This window comes from Neomonachus schauinslandi, chromosome 10, assembly GCF_002201575.2.
Source record: "Neomonachus schauinslandi chromosome 10, ASM220157v2, whole genome shotgun sequence".
NCBI classification, from domain to species: domain Eukaryota; kingdom Metazoa; phylum Chordata; class Mammalia; order Carnivora; family Phocidae; genus Neomonachus; species Neomonachus schauinslandi.
The window spans coordinates 79493819-79513338 of NC_058412.1; the positions used below are offsets into that span (position 1 = coordinate 79493819).

A 19520-nucleotide genomic window follows, 5' to 3' on the forward strand; every position below is an offset into this window, starting at 1 on the left:
AAAACAGGTTTCCCTCTCTCTTTTCCCCATCAACCTGTTAGAACACTTTTGAAAAGACCCGTGTCAGGCCTCACAAGCCATGGGAACTCTCCCTCCCTCGTGTCACTCACCCCACATCCACAAACCTCCTGTTTGTCAGCAACTCAAGCTGCTCAAGGCCAAGTGCTTCCCCAAACTCAGGCTGTGTGGCAGACTGGGGCAGGTGGGCTCCCACATTAGCACCGGGTATGAGGAGGTGCCCCCTGTGCCCTAGACCTGAGGCCTCAAGTACCACCCCTGCCCTTCTGGAATAACTTGGCCCTCTGCAGGCAGTTTGCCCCATAAAGATACGTATAAGGATTTCTAGAGGCTCTTAGTTACACACCCACCCACAGACCCACGCCCAACTCATTTGAAACTCTGGGCAAGAGCCAGCAATGTAGAAACTAGGCAGAAAGGGGCGCCTGGGTGGCTCAGTCATTGAGTGTCTGCCTTCGGCTCAGGTCATGATCCCAGGGTCCTGGCATCAAGCCCCGCATCAGGCTCCCTGCTCCACGGGAAGCCTGCTTCTCCCTCTCCCACTCCCCCTGCTTGTGTTCCCTCTCTCGCTGTCTCTGTCAAATAAATAAATAAAATTTAAAGAAAAAGAAAAAAGAAACAAGGCAGAAAGACCAGATACGCATACTTGTCCTCAAAGCCCAAAAGTGTGCACATACAACATGGCATCCCTCGAATGTGTGTTTACGTGAAACACCTTTCCTCTACCTTCCCCCAAGAGCACTAAGGAAACAGAAGGACAACCTTGCTATGAAGCATCTTACACAGAGCACACAGCAGCCTGGGTCCCCTGCACACAATGGGGGCATGAGGGAAACCCAGCCCTCAGACAGCAGACAACAGGCTGCAGATGGACTCAGCTGGGGCCGCAGTGCCCCCATTTCTTTGAAAATCCATTCTCGGAGCTCCAGCAGACCAAGACCTCAATAACACTGGCATCTAGAAGGCTTTTTCACGCTCAAGGCTCCTGCCTTCACCCTCTGCCCTCCATCCTGCTCCAGAACAGCCTGGAGAAGTACAAAGCAGCTAGGGCTCTGCAGGGTGGGGAGCCGCAGGCCTTCCCCCGTGAGGCAGGAACTGTTCGGGGCTGCATGAGGAGCCCCTAAGAGATGGTGACTCTGAACCAGAATCACAAGGACAGAAAGTCGAATAAATTACAGAGCTAGGCTGGGCATTCTTAGTAGGCGCACAAGGAGAACAGCAGGAAAGGGAGTGAATCTGGGCAGAAAAGGCCAAAGAAGGTCTGAAAAGTCAGACCAGGGAGCTAAGAATCAGCCAGGCAACAGGGGATGAGGGCTTATTCTGAAGACATCAGCGCCCCCCCCCAACCCCGGCAGCCACCGCCTACCTTTGGATACCACAGAAAAAGCTTCCACCAGGGGAAAGACCCTCCATTCACTGTACTGCATTAACTGAGTTTTCCTCCAGCACTTTCCATCAATCAATACAAATTTTAATGAAGATATTAATTTTGATTTGGTGAAACCCATCACCTCCCCAATCTCCCCCCGCCCCAAACAGCTGGCTACACAGTTCTCAACCTACCACTCACAACTTTACAAGTGTTATTTTGTTTGTAAATTTCAGGACCAATCCATTTATTAGCTCCCCCAGCACCCAGAAGTCCCTTCCTCAGTCTCCGTTTCCCCGCCCTCCTGGATTCTGTTACTGCACCCCAGAATCCCTGGTCCAGGCCCTCCTCTGCGAAGTGTGAGGGCTGGGCCAGAGGACTCCCCGGGGCCAGCCAGCTCTACCTTGTCTGACTGGGTCCTCCTGTGCAATGCACCATCCCGTCTCCCGGCTCCCGCTGGAGTCCCAGCCTCACTGGGCTCTGTCCCGAAGTCCCATGGGAGTGAGCATGAGCAGCAATCATGACTAATTCATAATCAGATGGCTCACCACACCAGTGACCCCAAGGGCACCTTTCTAAAGCTGTTATCTGGGAAGGGAAGTGAAAATACATCAACAAAAGGGAGCCTGAGGAGCATTCCAGCACTTCTGATCCTGCCTTTTGCATCAAGAGACTGTTTTCCTCAACTTGAAAACCTGGGCTCTCTTGGCAGGATGTCAAGTTGACTGAGTCATTACCTGTTTATGTCCACAGGCCTATGTCTCCATGACAGAAAGCTACACAAGAGACCCAGCGAGGAACTGGTAGGCAAGGACATGCCTTTCACTTTTGGAAGAAGTCACTCAAAGTGCAGAGACCAGCAAAACACACCACGGACCAGAATCCTGCCGTCCATCACAGGGCCAGCCCAAGGCACCTGTGGGGTCCCAGCAGCGCCACCCTGGCCACCGCCGGGGCCCTGTTTTGTCCTTTTCTCTCTCTTCTTCCTAATGGTTTCCAGGATAGTAAGTGGAAGAGGGGGAGCCTCATATAATTCACCTGAATTCTGGAACATGCATGAAGACTGCCTGTGCTGATGAATTTTCTTCCAAAACGAAGGATTTTACCGAAGGGTCTTAAGTGCAACAAACCTGCCATCAGCCTCTTCTTTCCCAGTTTCTACCCCAAACCACAATGCTACATCTAGAAGTGGAGCCATGAAGGAACATCAGGAGATCTGTGAGAAGTCACCTGAAATCCCAATGCCCATGGAGCTGACCGGAGCATGCAGGCTATCAGCCGGCCTCCTAGTTCTAAGACCCTGGCTGCAATTCACACACATCGCAATTCACACGCATGGATGCAAAACCTGCAGGAGAGAGAGCAGCTTTACTGGGTGATTTATAGGAGCCCTTTAACAACTCCTACAACCGAGACTGGTTTCTTCATTTTTAACCAATCTTTGTAAGCTGGACTAAAAGGACTCAGATACCGAACGACTATAGAGTTATTTGAAGATATATGGGAGAGTGGGGCTGCCGTTGTGCTGGGTTGTCTTCTCTGGACCTAGGACAGAGTCAGAGATGGTAATTGGAAACCCGGGGTCAGGAGGCACAGGGAGGAGCTCAGGATGGGGAGTGAGAAGACCCAAGGGCAGCACCCCAAGGCTCTCCTTCTGTAAGGGAGTGACAAGCAGCACCATCCCCTCTCACAAAGGGACTGTCAGATGATGAGGACATAAAACCAAGTGAAATTCCCTGGAGTTTCACCAAAAAAGCTCACTTTTTGATTTTTGCCTTACTTGGGACGATACACGATCAAATTTCCAACGCATGCACACAGCAGGGGCTCCAAATTCTTGCTGAACACATGCCAACTACAAACACACTGCCATTTTGGGCGCCTGGGTAGCTCAGTTGGTTAGGCGACTGCCTTCGGCTCAGGTCATGGTCCCGGAGTCCTGGGATCAAGTCCCACATCGGGCTCCCGGCTCAGCAGGGAGCCTGCTTCTCCCTCTGACCCTCTCCCCTCTCGTGCTGTTTCTCTCTCTCTCTCTCTCAAATAAATAAATAAATAAAATCTTTAAAAAAAAAAAAAACACACTGCCATTTAGAGACCACTAATTAGACACATGTTCTCCCAGATGTTCCGAGAAAACAGCGAACGTGTGTAAGGAATAACAGGAATGTTACAATAGATTTAAAAAATGTTTTTAATGACCGGACATAGAACGACACAGAACTACCACACGATCTCGCAATTCCACTTCTGGGTATATGCCCAAAAGATGTGAAAGCAGGGACTCGAAAAGATATTTGCACACACATGCTCATAGCAACATCAGATACAACAGTCAAAGGTAGAAACAGCTTTGTGTCCACAGATGCATGAACGGATAAAGAAAATGTGGTATATCCATGCAATGGACTATTTTACTACCTAGCCTTAAAGAGGAAGGAAATTCTGGCACCTGCTACAACATGGATGAACCTTAAGGACATGACGCTAAGTGAAATAAGCGAGTCACAAAAAGACAGATACTGTATGAGTCCACTTACATGAGGGACCTCGAGTAGTCAAACTCAGAGACAGAAAGTAGGGTGGCAGTTGCCAGGGGCTGGGGGAGGAGGGAATGGAGTTATTGCTTAATGGGGACAGAGTTTCAGTTTTGCAAGATGAAGCGCCCCAGGGCTGGATGGAGGGGATGGTTGCACAACAATGTGAACGTACTTATCCATTTTTAACTGTATGGTTCAGTGGTATTAAGGCAGCAAATTTTATGTCATGTGTATTTTACCAGATTAAAATATTTTTTTCATGTCTAGTAGTACTAAATAGTAGCGGTGATTCTGTAACGATATCAAATCTATCCAGCCGCAACAGCACTTCACAGATGACTTGTTTCTCTAAGGGTATCTTTGTATCAACTCTGCAGTTACCTGGTCTAAACCACCAAGTCAGGAATCACAGTCAAACTCGGACAAACACCACCGTTTAAATTTTAGATAATAAAGCTGAACTTCTTTAAAGTGACTAATAATTCAAGCAACTGCCCCAGACATCTCCACACCTAGCATCAGCCGGGGGCAAACCAATAACAAAGAATGTTAACTTAGAGCATTACTAAGGCACATTTCTAATGACAAACCGGTACCAAAAATAAATCCACTGTCCTGAAAACTTCTTCTACAAAGCACTTTCAAATGGAAATATAAAATTTCTTAATGTTCACTGATAAAGCACAGTATTGAATGGAATTCTATCATGAAGCTATCCATATTACATTTTCCTTAGAAGTATTTTTTATAAAAATCAGTTTCGAAATATCTGGAAAAAAAGCAGAATTGGATCCAGAAAACAAAGTCAACTGCATAAAAAAAAATTAACAATCAGGGCACCTGGATGGCTCAGTTAGTTGAGCGTCTGACTCTTGGTTTCGCCTCAGGTCATGTCAGGGTCATGGGATCGAGCCCCGAGCTGGGCTCCACGCTCAGTGCAGAGTCTGCTAGAGATTCTCTCCCTCTCCACCTCCCCCTGCCCCTCTCCCAGCTCACTTGCTCTAAAACAAATAGATGAAATCTTTAAAAAAAAAAAAAAAAACTTTCACTATTAAAAAAAAAAAATTAACAGTTGCTGCCAATTATTATGTCACAATCATGATTAACGCCACAGGAAAATCTGCATCATGCCACAAGGGAAATTTAAACCTTGTACAACTACGACTAACAAAGCACATGTAAATGAAGGTGGTGGCACATCAGTCCTATGGGTGAGGAACTGAAAACGGAAGCTCTTACCGCTTGGTGATCTGGCTCGGTTCCTGCAGGTCTGGGTCCAGGTCAAAGACCTCATTATCCAGGAGCCTCCGGAGTGTCACGTCCGCCAACTGCTCCATGATCTTGAATACCTCATCGAGGTTCAGGAACATGGAGAAGTCGCGCTCCTTATTCTGCGTGGTGATTCGGATGGTATCCGTCAGGAAGACGTTGGACGTTCTTTCTAACTTCTGGATATCAACCCAAGGGACTACAAGTTTAACTGGAAGAGAAAAAAAAAAAAGGCAAATACATAGGTTACCCTAACATATGAGCCAAACTTGAGTGTATCAGCAAACAAGAGTCCAAGGATTTCCTTAAGCTGAAATACAAAACCAGAGCAGGAAAGGGGAAGCACAAAGCTGCCTGACAGCTGTGTGTTAGAACCCAACTCATGTTTCATGATTTTCTTAAAAGAAGATTTAAGTAAAATCTTCCAAGTTGCTGGCTACTGCACACGTACAGGGGACAGCATTCTGAAATATCAAGTTAACAACAGGAAAACTTCTTCAAAAATATTTAAACTTAAATATTTGCAAAATATGCAAAACTTTCTCAATCTACCTAATATCTGGTTTCAAAAGCAGCATTCATGGTGTAAGCTATGAAAAAAAAAGTGCAAAAGAGGATTATTCATGATTTCGTTTAGAGAAACAGGCTTAACATTTAGACTGTGTCAAATGACAGTCTTAGAAGACACAGTACAATTTCTATGGAATTCTTTTTAAAGCAATACAGTACAAACAGTACATTTTATAAACACGTGTTCTATTCTGGGAAATGTTTCCAATACAGTGGTTGTGAGGCTAGCTAGCGCTTGCTAATGCAAATGGGGAAAAGACACTATGACAACAAATACTAGAAATCATTTTTTTTTCAAAACTCAGCATCCTAACAAAATTTGGCTTAGTCACCATGAATGAACGGTGTCAGAAAGTAACTCATTTTCTTTTTCCAATAAAGGAAGGGATCTTGAAGTGTTTCTTTTTCTACCATTTCTTTCCACTTGTTGTAATAATGTTTTCAGGGCTTCAGTAACTTAAAAGGCCACACATCTACATCAGGTTGAGAAGAAGCTTCTTCAGCTACTTCTAGTTGCTTTCACATAAGTTGTTCATACAAACACATATGCAACCTATAACATCAATTTTCACTTCATCAAGCGTCTACTTTGTGAAAAGCCCTGCACTTAAGCTCATTCAAATAGGGCAAAGAGACATGTAAAATAAGCAACCACTAACTTGACAAAATCTAAAACAGAAACACAAACATGGTGCAAATTTTAAGGGAACCAAGGAAAGTCCCTGGAGGTGATAAAAATCTGAACTGATTTTGAAGGGTGAACCGGAGTTTCCAAAGAGACACAAGAATGGGGAAGGGAAGGAAAGACCTGCATGAATTTTGAGAAGCACCGCAGAAAGTACAAGAATAAGGATAGTCAAGATTAGGTCAGAGCACAGTCCAGGGGTAGGGAAAGGCTGTGCACACAGGGTGTATGTACTGGAGCATCAGACCTGAAGCTGGCAGCATGAGAAAGAGAAGCAATGGCCCTGGGAGGAAGCTGTGTCAGCACAATTTCAGAGAAGCCCCTCCCACTGGTTCAACTTGAAATATAAACTTAAATGCAGGAAGGAAAAAAAATTAGATATATAAACACATACATACGCATTTACTTGTTTTATATACACACACACAGCTGCCATCCTACATGGATGCCTGCAACAATACTTGGTTCCAAAAGAAGTTTCAGTGGGAAAGATTTTTTAAAAATTCAATATACAACCAACACTTATGGCTTTTCTTTCTTATCCTGGAATTCCATCACCTCGCATGGTGATGGTCAGTGGGTAAACGTGTGAAAAGTTAATCACTGCCTGAATCTCAAGTGGACCCTCCCATTCCAAGGAACAGCTGTACATCTTGCTCCTCTTCCAGGAGCAGTCATGATCTTCAGGGCTGGCAACTTTTTAAAGGCCCCCCACCCATCTTAAGAAGCGTCAGTTTTGACAATGTGTTTTCAGAGCAACATAAAGTAAAAAAACCTTCTGTAGCTCTATGAAGCGAATTACACAGAAATGTTTAAGGCAATGGGAAAAATGAATTCTCACCAAATCAAAGCCCCTTAGTGGCGGTAGCATAAAGAAATATAATTGTCTGCACACGTCGTTTGAAGTTAATCAAGAATCACTCATTACCATCTCAACTACTCATTTAAAAATCCTTTGTTCTCTAGCTCTTCCTCGTGTCTCAGGACAGCACTGAGCATCCCGAGGGTCAGCTTCATCTGCGAATGCCAGCCCAAGCCTCACTTACGTTCTTTGCCCAGGAAGAAGGAGTAGAAGCAGAGGTGGTTAATGCTGAGGTACAGCCAGCCTTGGCGGGGAACCCTGCCCTTCCAGCAGCAGCAGGAGTAATAGGTGACCAGCTTCTCTGCCTCCGGGAAGTTGAACCTGGCCTCGAACTTCACCAAGGCCTCTCGGAACTTCTCAGGCTCTTCTTCCTGCTCGGCAAGCCTGCTGCTTGTCTCCTCCGCAATCAGAGCCTGACACACAGAAAGATAAGGGTCCCCTCGTTGGCGAGAGGGACTAGGGGAGGGGCAGGCAGAGGTGGGAAGGGACTGCCAAGCACAGGCACCTGAGGCGTCTACACTGCCCACCAACACACGCCAGGGGTGGAGGAGAGCGGCTCGCTACTCCATCTGTCTACCACCCAGAAGCACTGTCATGGTTGGGGGAAAGATGAGCTGGGGGGGGGAGGGTGGAAAACCTAAGAACAAGTCTCTCACTTGACCACTAACCAGCCTTGAGGCTTTGGACAAATCACTGACCTCTAACCCTGAGTTTTCTAACAAATTACTGTTGTACAATACCTCCTAGCTCTCCCTACAGGAACAGATGATCAAGTTACCGCCTCAAGCGTGAATCTGATGTATCGACCTTGAAGAACTATCCAAGTTTGAGTTACAAGTTAGTGTATTTTTTTTTTAAAGATCCTATTTATTTATTTGACAGAGAGAGCACGAGAGAGCACAAGCAGAGGGAGCAGCAGAGGGAGAGCGAGAAGCAGGCTCCCCACTGAGCAGGGAGCCTGACATAGGGCTTGACCCCAGGTCCCCAAGATCATGACCGAAGCTGAAAGTAGATGCTTAGTTGACTGAGCCACCCGGGTGCCCCGCTTTTTAAAAAGCTAAGGAATGTCATTTCCTTCAAAACTTTTAATACAAAGCCAACAGGTGCCTGACATCTGACACCTTTCACTACCACTAAATACTCTACAGTCTTCTAAGGTAGAAAAGAAGTTTGTTGGCCGAGGTCATAAATATGTCCAAAGCACTCAGGTGCATAGGGAGACAAGACAGAAAAGAAAGCATCTCAACGTACAACGGCTTTGCCAACAACAAGTTAACAGTAAGGATCCTTTCTAAATCCAGGGTAAGGCTGTAAAAGTGCCTAGAACATAAGCCTGTGGCTTCTTCCTAAGGGGTGACAACTCATTGACAAGATCAGAATTCTGATTCCCCACATTCCTGTGCTTCATGAAAGGCCAGGTCCCTTAAGACAAAGCCACTTTTGGGGCACCTGGGTGGCTCAGTCGGTTAAGCATCTGCCTTCGGCTCAGGTCATGATCTCAGGGTCCTGGGATCGAGCCCCATGTTGGGCTCCTTGCTCAGCAGGGAGTCTGCTTCTCCCTCTCCCTCTGCCCCTCCCTCCTGCACTCTCTCTCTCTAATAAATAAATAAAATCTCCCCCAAAAATGTAAGATGAGCCCATTTTGGGGGTGCCTGGGTGGCTCAGTCAGGACAGCATGTGACTCTTGATCTCAGGGTTGTAAATTCGAGCCCCAAGTTGGGTGTAGAGATTACTTAAAAAATATTTCAAAAAAAAAAAGACAAGGCCATTTTGGGGGCACAACTACCAAAGCCTGGCCTGTATAAACTATTTTAGAGAATTACCTGGGAGTTACTATTAAAATGAGAATTATTTATTAAATGAATCTGAAGTCTGGTAAAATTTCAAGTGCTTTTCATTTCCTTCATTATATTTTTCTTCTTTTCCAAATTTTATTTAACCAGACATTATAAAATGGAAAAGTTATAAGAAAGATGAATAATTTTAAAAGCTTATCTAATATATAAAGCTCTGGACCGTGAGGCATGAAGGGGATTTTAGGAAGGCTCTACAGCAGAGAGTCACGGAAGCAGAACAGGACACACTGGCTCCAGATGCAGCCACAATGATGGTGGCTACACAGACTCCTGACTTCTGGGGACTGCAGGGTCTGGTGATGAGCACAACTCTAAGTACAAGGATTTCTTTAAAGCTTTACAGAGTGGCCAACTCAGGATATGACTAGGAAAGCCCCAATTCCTAATTCCTTTGGATCTTCCCAGAGGAAAGGAAGAACCTACACCACATAGTGGCCCCAAAGATATAACCCCATCTCAGACCACAAGAACCCCTCCATCCCCACCCCTGCTTCAGGCCAGCAGTCTCCCTGCAACTGCTCGTTTTTTGTTTTTTTTTTTTAAGGCATTTCAGTTTTGATGTGCAGGGGATCAGAATATGCCATTCCAAACTATGCCACTTTGGCATAAGGATTATTCTGATCTGAAGACAACTGAGAAACAGTAGACACCAAAAAGGCTCTCCGCCCTCCCCCACTACTTGCCTAAAACAAGGATACCAAACACCCATTTGTGAAGGTGCCTCCCTTCTCTGTGCCGGGAAGAGGAGGGTAAGATTCTGACCAGTACCAAGAGGAATGCACATAACAAACCTCACAAAAACAACCCTTCTTCTCTTCCCTTCATTTCTCCCCACATTTACTTTCCCACAGCTGGCCACCCCTGAAAGCCTGAACGGCTTTCTCTTTGTCTCGTCCCTTCTCTACAAACGTATTGTTCTTTGTTGAGATGCTGTATAAGCCCCACATTCTATCCACCCCTGAGTTACTCATCACTGAGTTTCCCTCATGTGTCCGCACACTGCACGCGTTGATCAACTGTTTTTCTCACCAATTCGACGTTTGTCGGTTTAATCTCCAGGCCTAGGAGGAGAATCTAGGAGGGTAGAGGAAAAGCTGCTTCCTTCTCTGCAGAAGCTTTCCTAAAGCTACTGCAGCAGAAATGAATTTCCTTCCTCCATATTAAAAGGAGAAACCCCAACTCAAAGAACCACCATAACATAAGATAGACTAAGGAGAAAGGAGGTAAGTGTGAAAAATAACCATGAAATAGGCATTTCTGTAGCTAAGGCCCAGTGCGATCTGACCCAGGGAACCAAGCTAGTCAGTCGGACCAGGCAGAGGTGGTAACCCACGGGCTGGATGAGTCCCCGCCACAGCCTGGGTCCACCTGCCAGCCCCACAGCTCAGAGGTAACACCAACACTGCCACACTGCCTGACTCAGGAGATCTTTGGTTCCTAGCTGGTGACACAAGAGGAAGGACAAGAATACTTCTGTTTTGTCCCTTTAAAACCAAGAATTCAGTTTGACACACTTTACTAAAAGCTGAAGCATTTTTGAGGCAAACTTTTGAAGAAAAATTAAATAAATAAACAAAATCAATGGTCTGGGGATTTTACCCGCAGGGAGGAAAACTGTATTAGAGGCTAATGTGTTAAAGTGTTTAATAAGGGTTAAAATCAGAATGAGAAACAGTCTCTCCCTGCCTGATGGGGCTTTTAAAGCACTGGGTCCCAATCATGTTGTTGCAATGAGGGAGAAGATGAAATTCACAGGAGATATTAACAGATACCCTCCAAAATAGTCCTGTCGTGCCTTCTTAAAACGTAAATGGTCTTAATTCCATTTATTTAACATATTTGAAGAATAAACAGCCTCTTTAGGAAGAGGAAAGTGCCAGGTCCAACAAAATAGAGTGACAAGATGTCACAACTGCAAAAAGGTGGGAATAACGAGTTTAAGGAGTCAAATACCGTTTCTGCTCTGCAAAAACATAAATGTTAACATTTTTTCCCCCGAGACAAGAGAGGACCTTCACTTCTGTAAAGGAGAACAAAAACTGAGGCCTGAGAATGTGGATTTTCCAATTTCAGGTATATTTTGCCAGACTGACTGTGAAGTTTGACAAGTGACAAGTCCAGCTCCTTTGTGTATTAAGCCAAGTCGTTCAGTTATGGTGGAGAAAATTGTTCAAATCTGATCAAAAATGCTACAGTGCTCAGAATGTCATATGGAAGTAATAAGAAAGATGGGGAAATGGGGAGAAGCATTTCAGTCAAAGGACCTACCTTTACCTTCCCTTTGACAAAGCTGGCAATGTCATCTTTATTATCAAAGACGGACAAAGTATGCAGGAGGTTTTGCTCCAGCCAGTCCCAATGCTGGTTTATTTCCTCTAATGTCGCACCTGGGTTAGAACAGAAAAAGATACCGAAATTAAAAGTAACTCCTAGAACATGAACTCATTTTCCAGATATTATGAAACCTGTGTTTGTGATTAAAACATCCTGGTTTCTCACATCCTGGGCCACAGTGGACAATGAAGGCACCCTCCTTTGAAGCCATGGTGTCCCTCACCACAGCAAACACCTGTCCACTGCCACATGGATGGGCCAGGGGCCCCATCAGTTTACTCCCGGGACTGCGTGTGGGCATCCTATCAGTCTTGCTGATGCCTGGACTTCCTACCACATGCACTCAAGTGACGGGAACATTTGTAATTACGCAACTATGCCAGGGGAAACAAGCCCCCCCAAAGCAGACCAATTCTGAACAGTCTCACATAGTTTACCCTGTGAGAACAGGGATCCCTCAAGAGGGACCTCAGCCCAGTGTCACAGAGGAAAGAGCTTCCTGAGAAAGCTCTGCTGATTGCCCAAGGGTGTTGCCAATCGCAACAAGCATCATTAAATACAACAGCAACAACCTAGGGAATTTTCAGGTTTACCAAGCTATACTTGGTATCATTTACAACAATATCCCTTAAGAACATACATAAAAAGAGGCTGTATACTAAATGTTAAAAACGTACAACATTAAATCATGTCTAGTAAGTTAATTTCTTTCCAAGGCAATTAAAAAGAAATCGCCCCATTACCGAAGCATTAAGCAACACAGTTACCAAACAGCTTAGTTATTTTAGTATTTCCCCTCGAGGAGTCTCCTAGTACTCTCCATTAGACAATGGGCACCTTGGCACAAGGATGGTGCCAGCTCCCAGGGAAGGACCCAGCATACAGCAGGTGCTCGATAAAGTCCCCTGCCTTGAAGCAAGCATAGTCCCGGACAAGAAAAGGGATGTGTGCATCACGTGTGTGTAGTACAGGAATAGATAAATGCCCAGCTAGGAGAACCAGATTTCCAAAATGGGAAGCAGGAGATATTCTAACCTCCAAGAGGTCGAGGGCTACCAAACACCAGTGCAGAATAAGCTCACCAATGTGAGAGGCATAATGGTCAAGAGAACCACATACCACATACACAAAAGCCAGATATGCATTTTGTTAACACCAAACTTTCTGTATGCCATTTGTAGCTTTCCTCCCCGCAGAGTATAGATGCACGGAGGGATCTTACAAAAATGCCAGAGAACTCACTCCTGACTTGTACATTCAGGGTCAGTGAGTATAAAGAACATCTGTGTTAGGACTGTTGTTCTGAATGGACAGGTGAGGAAGGAGTCATCAGAGCAATCCAAGAGAATTCTTCGTAAGGAAAAGTGAGAGAGAGAGAGATCTGGTCTTTCTCTTTTTTTTTTTTTTTTAAAGATTTTATTTATTTATTTGACAGAGAGAGACACAGCGAGAGAGGGAGCACAAGTGGGGGGAGTGGGAGAGGGAGAAGCAGGCTTCCTGCCAAGCAGAGAGCCCGATGTGGGGCTGGGTCCCAGAACCTTGGGATCATGACCTGAGCTGAAGGCAGACGCTTAACAGCTGAGCCACCCAGGCGCCCCTCTCTTTCTCTTCTTATAAGGAATCCCATCATGGGGCCCCCACCCTCATGACTTTCTGTAAACCTAATTACTTCCCCAGGTCCCACCTCTAAATACTACCACACTGGGGGTTAAGGCTTCAATGTATGAACATGGGGGAGGAAGACACCATTCAGTCCACACCAATCCGTCATCTGCCCAGCTGTCCAGCAGTGCCCCCTCCCCCCGCCCCGATTCTTGCTCTTTAAGGATCACCAGACTGGAGATGCAGCCACATGAGGTTTAGGAGAGCCAGCTCGGTGTGTGTGTGGGGGCGGGGGGGAAGGGGGCATGGTCAGGATCCTCTCACTGTCTGTCCCCCTCCCACCCAGGAGGCCCTTGTGGTTATGGGAAACCACTGGCCCTTCAGGCTCCGCACTCCTCTTACAAGGGGGGAAGATCCTTTTAAAGCAAAAACAAACCAAGTTATTCCAGTCTCCACAGCAGCACTCTCGTGAAGCTTCTAAGCGTCATCTACCTGAACCCCGGGCCCTCACTGTCTGCTTGGTTCCTCACACTCAGTGCTGAGGTGCCTTAGGCAGACGTCAGGTTTGCCCAGCTCTGGCTAAATCTCTGCCGTTCGGTGTCTTCCAGCGGCAACCGTGTAGGTGTCAGCTACAAAAACAGCTTCTATACCTGAGGGGGTCAGCAATAGGGTCTTCCTAGTGGGCGGACAGCACATCACACTGTCTCAAGAGAGTCCTTGGGTCTTCACTAAAGCCAATCTACGTGTGCAGGAGCCTTAGGGATGCCTGGACCTCTGCCCTTCTCTTTAAGGTTTACTCTTTCTAGATCTTTGTACTTTATTATTTATCATAATAAAACCAACTGCTCAGATTATTTAAGACAAAGAATAAATGGGAAAAATTATCCTCACTGGTCATCCATCTTTTTGAGTATTTTTTTTTAAAGATTTATTTATTTGAGAGAGAGAAAGCATGTGAGCAGGGGGTGGGGAGCAGAGAGAGAGGGGGAGAGGGAGAACCTGACGCAAACTCCCCGCTGAGCGTGGAGCCTCCACAGGGCTCAATCCCACAACCCCACGACCGAGACCATGACCTGAGCCGAAATCAAGAGTCAGACACTCAACTGACTGAGACACCCAAGCGCCCCTTGAGTATGTTTTCATGACTTCCTATTAAAAAAAAAACTTGGCAGAATGAGGAAGAACAGGAGAAGGGAGAAGACTCACCTTTGTAACCTTTCTATTCCAGGGACTAGCTCACTGCTGTGTAATGAAGACTTCTGAATGAGGAAATGGAGGCTCAAACACTTCTCCAAGGTCATACGTATTGAAGGAAAGGCAAAAGCAGGGTATGAACTCATTCTCTACAACCTTGAAGTACCCTGGGGTCCTCCTGTAATAAGCTGCATTTCAATTTCAAAGTAACATTTACATAATCCTTAGGTCCATTACTTTCTATGGCTTGACACTAAAAAAAAAAAAAAGTCATTTTGTGTTTGTACTTAGAGCAATTCCAATTTCCTGAGTGCATCCTTCTGGATGACATGAAACAGGTTTTCATCTATCCTATTAAGCTCACAGGGCCAGCACAGTTCATTGTTAACAGCTAAACATGTAGGTCATCTTCCTCTGATAACCACAGATACCAGGAATAAAACTATAAACAAGCCCCAACACAGTCTATCACATGGAATGAAGACTTGAAACAAAACCATCAAAAATTTAGGCTTTTATTCTTTAAAAGATTCTTCTACTGTAGAGGAGCTTATGTCAGGGAAAGGTAATTCTAAAACAAAACGAAGCCTACACCTTGAGAGAGAAAATAGGCACACACATAAAAATCTGTCACTGAGCCACAGTTAGATTTCATTACAATCTGCCCCGTTCCTGAATATAAGACATAGCTGTATGTCTCTCCCAGCCAAGACAATCAATATGATGAAACTTTTCCACCCTACCGTCTTCTATTTCCTACAAAAGTTGCCAAATGGCAGGGAAATTTTCCAAACTATAATTTCCTCTGCAGGGAAGTCTTATGATAGACTTCCAAAATACCGTAAATCAGTGCAAACCAACTGCATGTCCTCAGCCCCAAAAGACTAAAAAGGAAAGTCACCCAACAGATCTCACACATCAAAGTTCTAAACCTAAGCTGTAACCAGGTTTCCCAAATTACATGAAGTAGCCCATCAGAAGACAGCTTTTTAAAAAATGAAAAAGAAAAGACATGGCACTTTATAAGGCCAACCACTGACTTGTACAATATTTGTTAGAGGTAAGCACACACACATAAATATTTTTCTGTCTGTGGGTCATGCTCAAAAAACGTTGGAAAGCCACCATATTACGGACATACAAGTGGTGAGAAACGTAGAGAGAAAATAAGAACAGGAGGACATGTCACCCATTGAAGGGGTGGAATGATAAAAAGGCTACAGATTACCAGCATAACACTATTCTCACTGTTTCTGCTGTGGGCCTTCCAAAACCAAGACAGAGGACAGCTACTGTCATGGACTGAAGTGTGTCCTTCCCACAAACGCATCTGCCTAAGCTCTAACCCCCAATATGACCAAATTTGGAGACAGGGCCTTAAAGGAGTAATAAGGTTAAATGAGGTCATAAAGGTGGCGCCCGGATCTGAGAGGACTAGTGCCCTTTTAAGAGGAGGAAATGGGCACCTGGGTGGCGCAGTTGGTTAGCATCTGACTCTTGGTTTCCTTGGTTTCGGCTCAGGTCATGGTCTCCCGGTGGTGAGATAGAGTCCCGAGTTGGGGTCTGTGCTCAGCGTGGAGTCTGCTTAGATTTTCTCTCTCCCTCTCCCTCTGCCCCTAACCCTGACGCACTCTCTAAAAAATAAATTGAAGAAGAGGAGGAGGAGAGGAGGAGGAAGAAGAAGAGGAGGAGGAGGAGGAGGAGGAGGAAGAAGAGGAAGAGGAAGAAGAAGAGGAGGAGGAAGAGACACCAGGAATGCTCCATGTGAGGACACAGGGAGAAGTAGGCCTTCTGTAAGACAAGGAGAGGGGCCTCAGGAGCAACCAACCTTGCCAGAAGCACCTGGACTGTGTACTTCCAGCCTCCAGAACAGTGAGCAAATAAATATTGATTTAAGCCACCCAGTCTGTGGTATTTTGTTATGGCAGCTCTAGCTGGCCAACAGAGCTGTTTAAAACCAAAATTTATAGGAACACTGTAGATTTTAACAGAAATCCAATTGGCAAAATTATACCTTGTTTTATTGAGGCAAAATAAGATTTCTACTGTTGCAGAATAAGACTTCTATTTCCTAAGAAAATCAAAGTTCAGAGGATCTTAAACATTACCCACACAAGAAGTCAAATCAGATTTATAAATACCTATGCAAAACTAAAATACAGTCCTAGAAACCCCAATTAACCACAGAACCACCAACAGTGACGATTTCTAAATTACCAGCTCTAAGGCAGAACACGCAGAGGTGGTAGACCCAGGCTGTCTTCTGAATTCTTGGCATGTTCCCTGGCATTTTGTTAGATATGTCATACACTTGATATTGTCTATCTTAATAAAAATAGCACAAGGTAGGTGGTATTATTTTCTGGGTAAGAAAAAGGGCAGAGAAGAGCCAAGCTCAAGGGCCGTTCTCCTGGCTACTAAAGGCTCGCTCTATCCTAACACATGAGGGAGATAGGAGCCTGGGGAGCTGGGCAGGCTGCTCCCAAGAGCTGAGTCACTTTTAAGCTCACGCACAGTATTTATTCACCAAGGTTTCCCCCAGAGTTATTTTCAGGAAATAGAACAAGCATCTCATTGTCTATACCTACAGCTTCTGCATGAACACAGCCATAAATAACTTGATCCAGGCTTCAGTTTTCAAAAGCAACGGTTTCTTTCTGCTTAATAACTATCCAACCAAATTAAGGGCCTTCCCCCAGCTACCTAAATCCTAATTTACAGTGAATGGACATTCCGTGTGTGTAGTTTGGATCTGTTTCCTTGAAACAGTACATTTCTCCTCCATCCAAACACTCCATGTCTACCATCAAATGCCTGGACTGAAAGCCATACAGACCACCCAGGGGCTAATTAAAAGCAATACTGCCAAGGCAGTGTCATTTCTAAATTTCACACAACACTCATCCTAGACAGAGTAACTCAGAAGCAAAGAATCTGAGTAAAAATCACAAATGAGCAGGGAAGAGGGTTGAACCAAAGCCTTCCATTTTCAGAAACCACACACTCTTCCCGTGGACGCTCTAACATCTGATCCATGCCTAAAGCAGTATCTTCACAGGGACCTGTGAAAGCTCAGTATCAGTATCCCATCAGCACGACTGACCATATTTTTAGCCATGAACCTCTCACTATATTGTTTAAGAAATGAAGTTTTAAACATTTTTGCATAATTTCCTTGACCTTTTCTGCCTTCAAATTAAAATACTGAGTCCCTAAAAGTATTTGCAATAAATGAAAAACTCAACCTTCCTGACACTGAAAGTAAAATAGATTTTCAATTTATAATTAAAATGTCCTTGTATTAGTGCCATTAGAAACACTGCTCAGAATTAGAAACAAAGGTGTAGGAAAATCTGACCGTTAACCAAAAGGAAAAAAAAAAAAATCAATAGAAACAGAACCAGAAAGGACACAGATAAAATAATCAGCAGACAAGGACACAAAACAGCTATTATAGATATACTCCAAGTTCAAAAAGTAGAGGAAAGCATGAGGATGGTGAGACACCAAATTAAAGATATAGAAAAAGATCCAAACCAAACTTTGAGGGATGGAGAAACAGTGTCTGAACTCAGAAATACACTGGATGGGATTAAAAGTAATTTAATTTACTTTAAGTAAATTACTAAAGTACTAAATTACTAAAAGTAATTAAATTTACTATTAAATTTAATTTAATTTAAGTATTGCAGGAAAAAAAAAAAGTAGGGAACTTGGACACAGTGATTAAAAACTAAAATGAAAAGCAGAAGAGGGGCGCCTGGGTGGCTCAGTCGGTTAAGCAACTGCCTTCGGCTCAGGTCATGATCCTGGAGTGCCGGGATCGAGTCCCAGGATCGAGCCCCGCATTGGGCTCCCCGCTCAGCAGGGATTCTGCTTCTCCCTCTAACCCTCCCCCTTCTTGTGCTCTCTTTCATTCTCTCTCTCAAATAAATAAATAAAATCTTTAAAAATAAATTAAAAAAAAGAAAAGCAGAAGAAAAAGGATTAACAACAAGAAAAATAACAGAACATCAGTGAGCTATGGAAGAGCAGCAAGCAGCCTACTAATTGGAGTCCCAGGGGGAAAGCGGAGGGGTGGGGCAAGAAACAGAGAACAGAAAAAATATGTATATATTTGAAGAAATAGCTAATTTTTTTTCAAGTTTGATGAACACTATAAACACACAGATCCAAGAATCTCAACAAACTCCAAGCAGAAAAAGTATCAAGAAAATCACATAAATGCACATCTAATCAAACTGTTGAAAGCCGGTGATGAAGAAAAAAGACAATAATTATAGAGCAACAAAGAATGATAGATTTGTCAGAAACAGTGCAAGCCGGAAGACATAGAAGAACAGCTCTAAAAGTATTAATAGAAAAAAGCTAATTTACAGGTAGTTGAAGAAAAGGAGTAAATTCCTGTATAACTTGGGAATAATAAAACCTTCCTAAGCATGCCTCAAAATCATAAAGTATAAAAGAAAGGCATTCTAAATCCCACTACATTAAAAAAACCTTTGCAAGGTAAAACACACCAAAAGCAAAGCCACTAAAGGACATAACAAACAGGAAAAAGAGCTTTTTAATTTCATTGCTCAAAGGACTAATATTCCTAGTATTTAGACAATGTCTAAAAATTGAAGGGAAGAAAAGAACCACCGAAGAAAAAATGAAGCAAAGGGTTAAGAACAAGGAGTTTCTGAAAACAGCTCTTAAACACAAAAGACGCTCGACTTCCTCATAATACAAGGACCGCAAACGAGAACCATTGCAGAAATACCTATAAGGTTGGCGGAAATCCACAAGTTTGACAACAGATCTGATGACAAATCTGGGAAAACCGGTACTTTCATCCATTGCTGATGGCAATTTTTTCCAGTGGTACAAACCCAGTGGAGGAAGGGACATTTAGTAATATCTAACAAAGCTTCATATTCATTTACTAGAGTTGGGATTTCAGGATTGAAAGGGTACTCTATCCCAATGATTCAGCAATATAGGCACAAAATTATTTATTCACCAGGTTATTCACTGAGGCATGGCCAGGGATGAAAACACCACAGATGTCCACCAGTAGGGGCCCCTGGGTGGCTCAGTCGTTAAGTGTCTGCCTTTGGCTCAGGTCTTGATCCCAGAGTCCTGCGATCGAGCCCCACATCGGGCTCTCTGCTCAGCGGGGAGCCTGCTTCTCTCTCTCCCTCTGCCTGCAGCTCTGCCTACCTGTGCTCTCTATCAAATA

General features: G+C 44.3%; 1 protein-coding gene across 3 annotated transcripts in view; it reads right to left on the bottom strand.

Annotated features, from left to right (window-relative positions):
* TBC1D8 (TBC1 domain family member 8) overlaps nucleotides 1-19520 on the bottom strand; it is a 98688-nt gene that overhangs the window by 32068 nt on the left and 47100 nt on the right. For all 3 annotated transcript variants that reach the window (XM_044918842.1, XM_044918841.1, XM_044918840.1), the window contains exons 3-5: nucleotides 11435-11553; nucleotides 7495-7723; nucleotides 5164-5404 (exon numbers count right to left, since the gene is read on the bottom strand). In XM_044918842.1, coding sequence (XP_044774777.1) covers nucleotides 5164-5404; nucleotides 7495-7723; nucleotides 11435-11553 — 589 coding nt within the window. The remainder of the gene's footprint in view (nucleotides 1-5163; nucleotides 5405-7494; nucleotides 7724-11434; nucleotides 11554-19520) is intronic.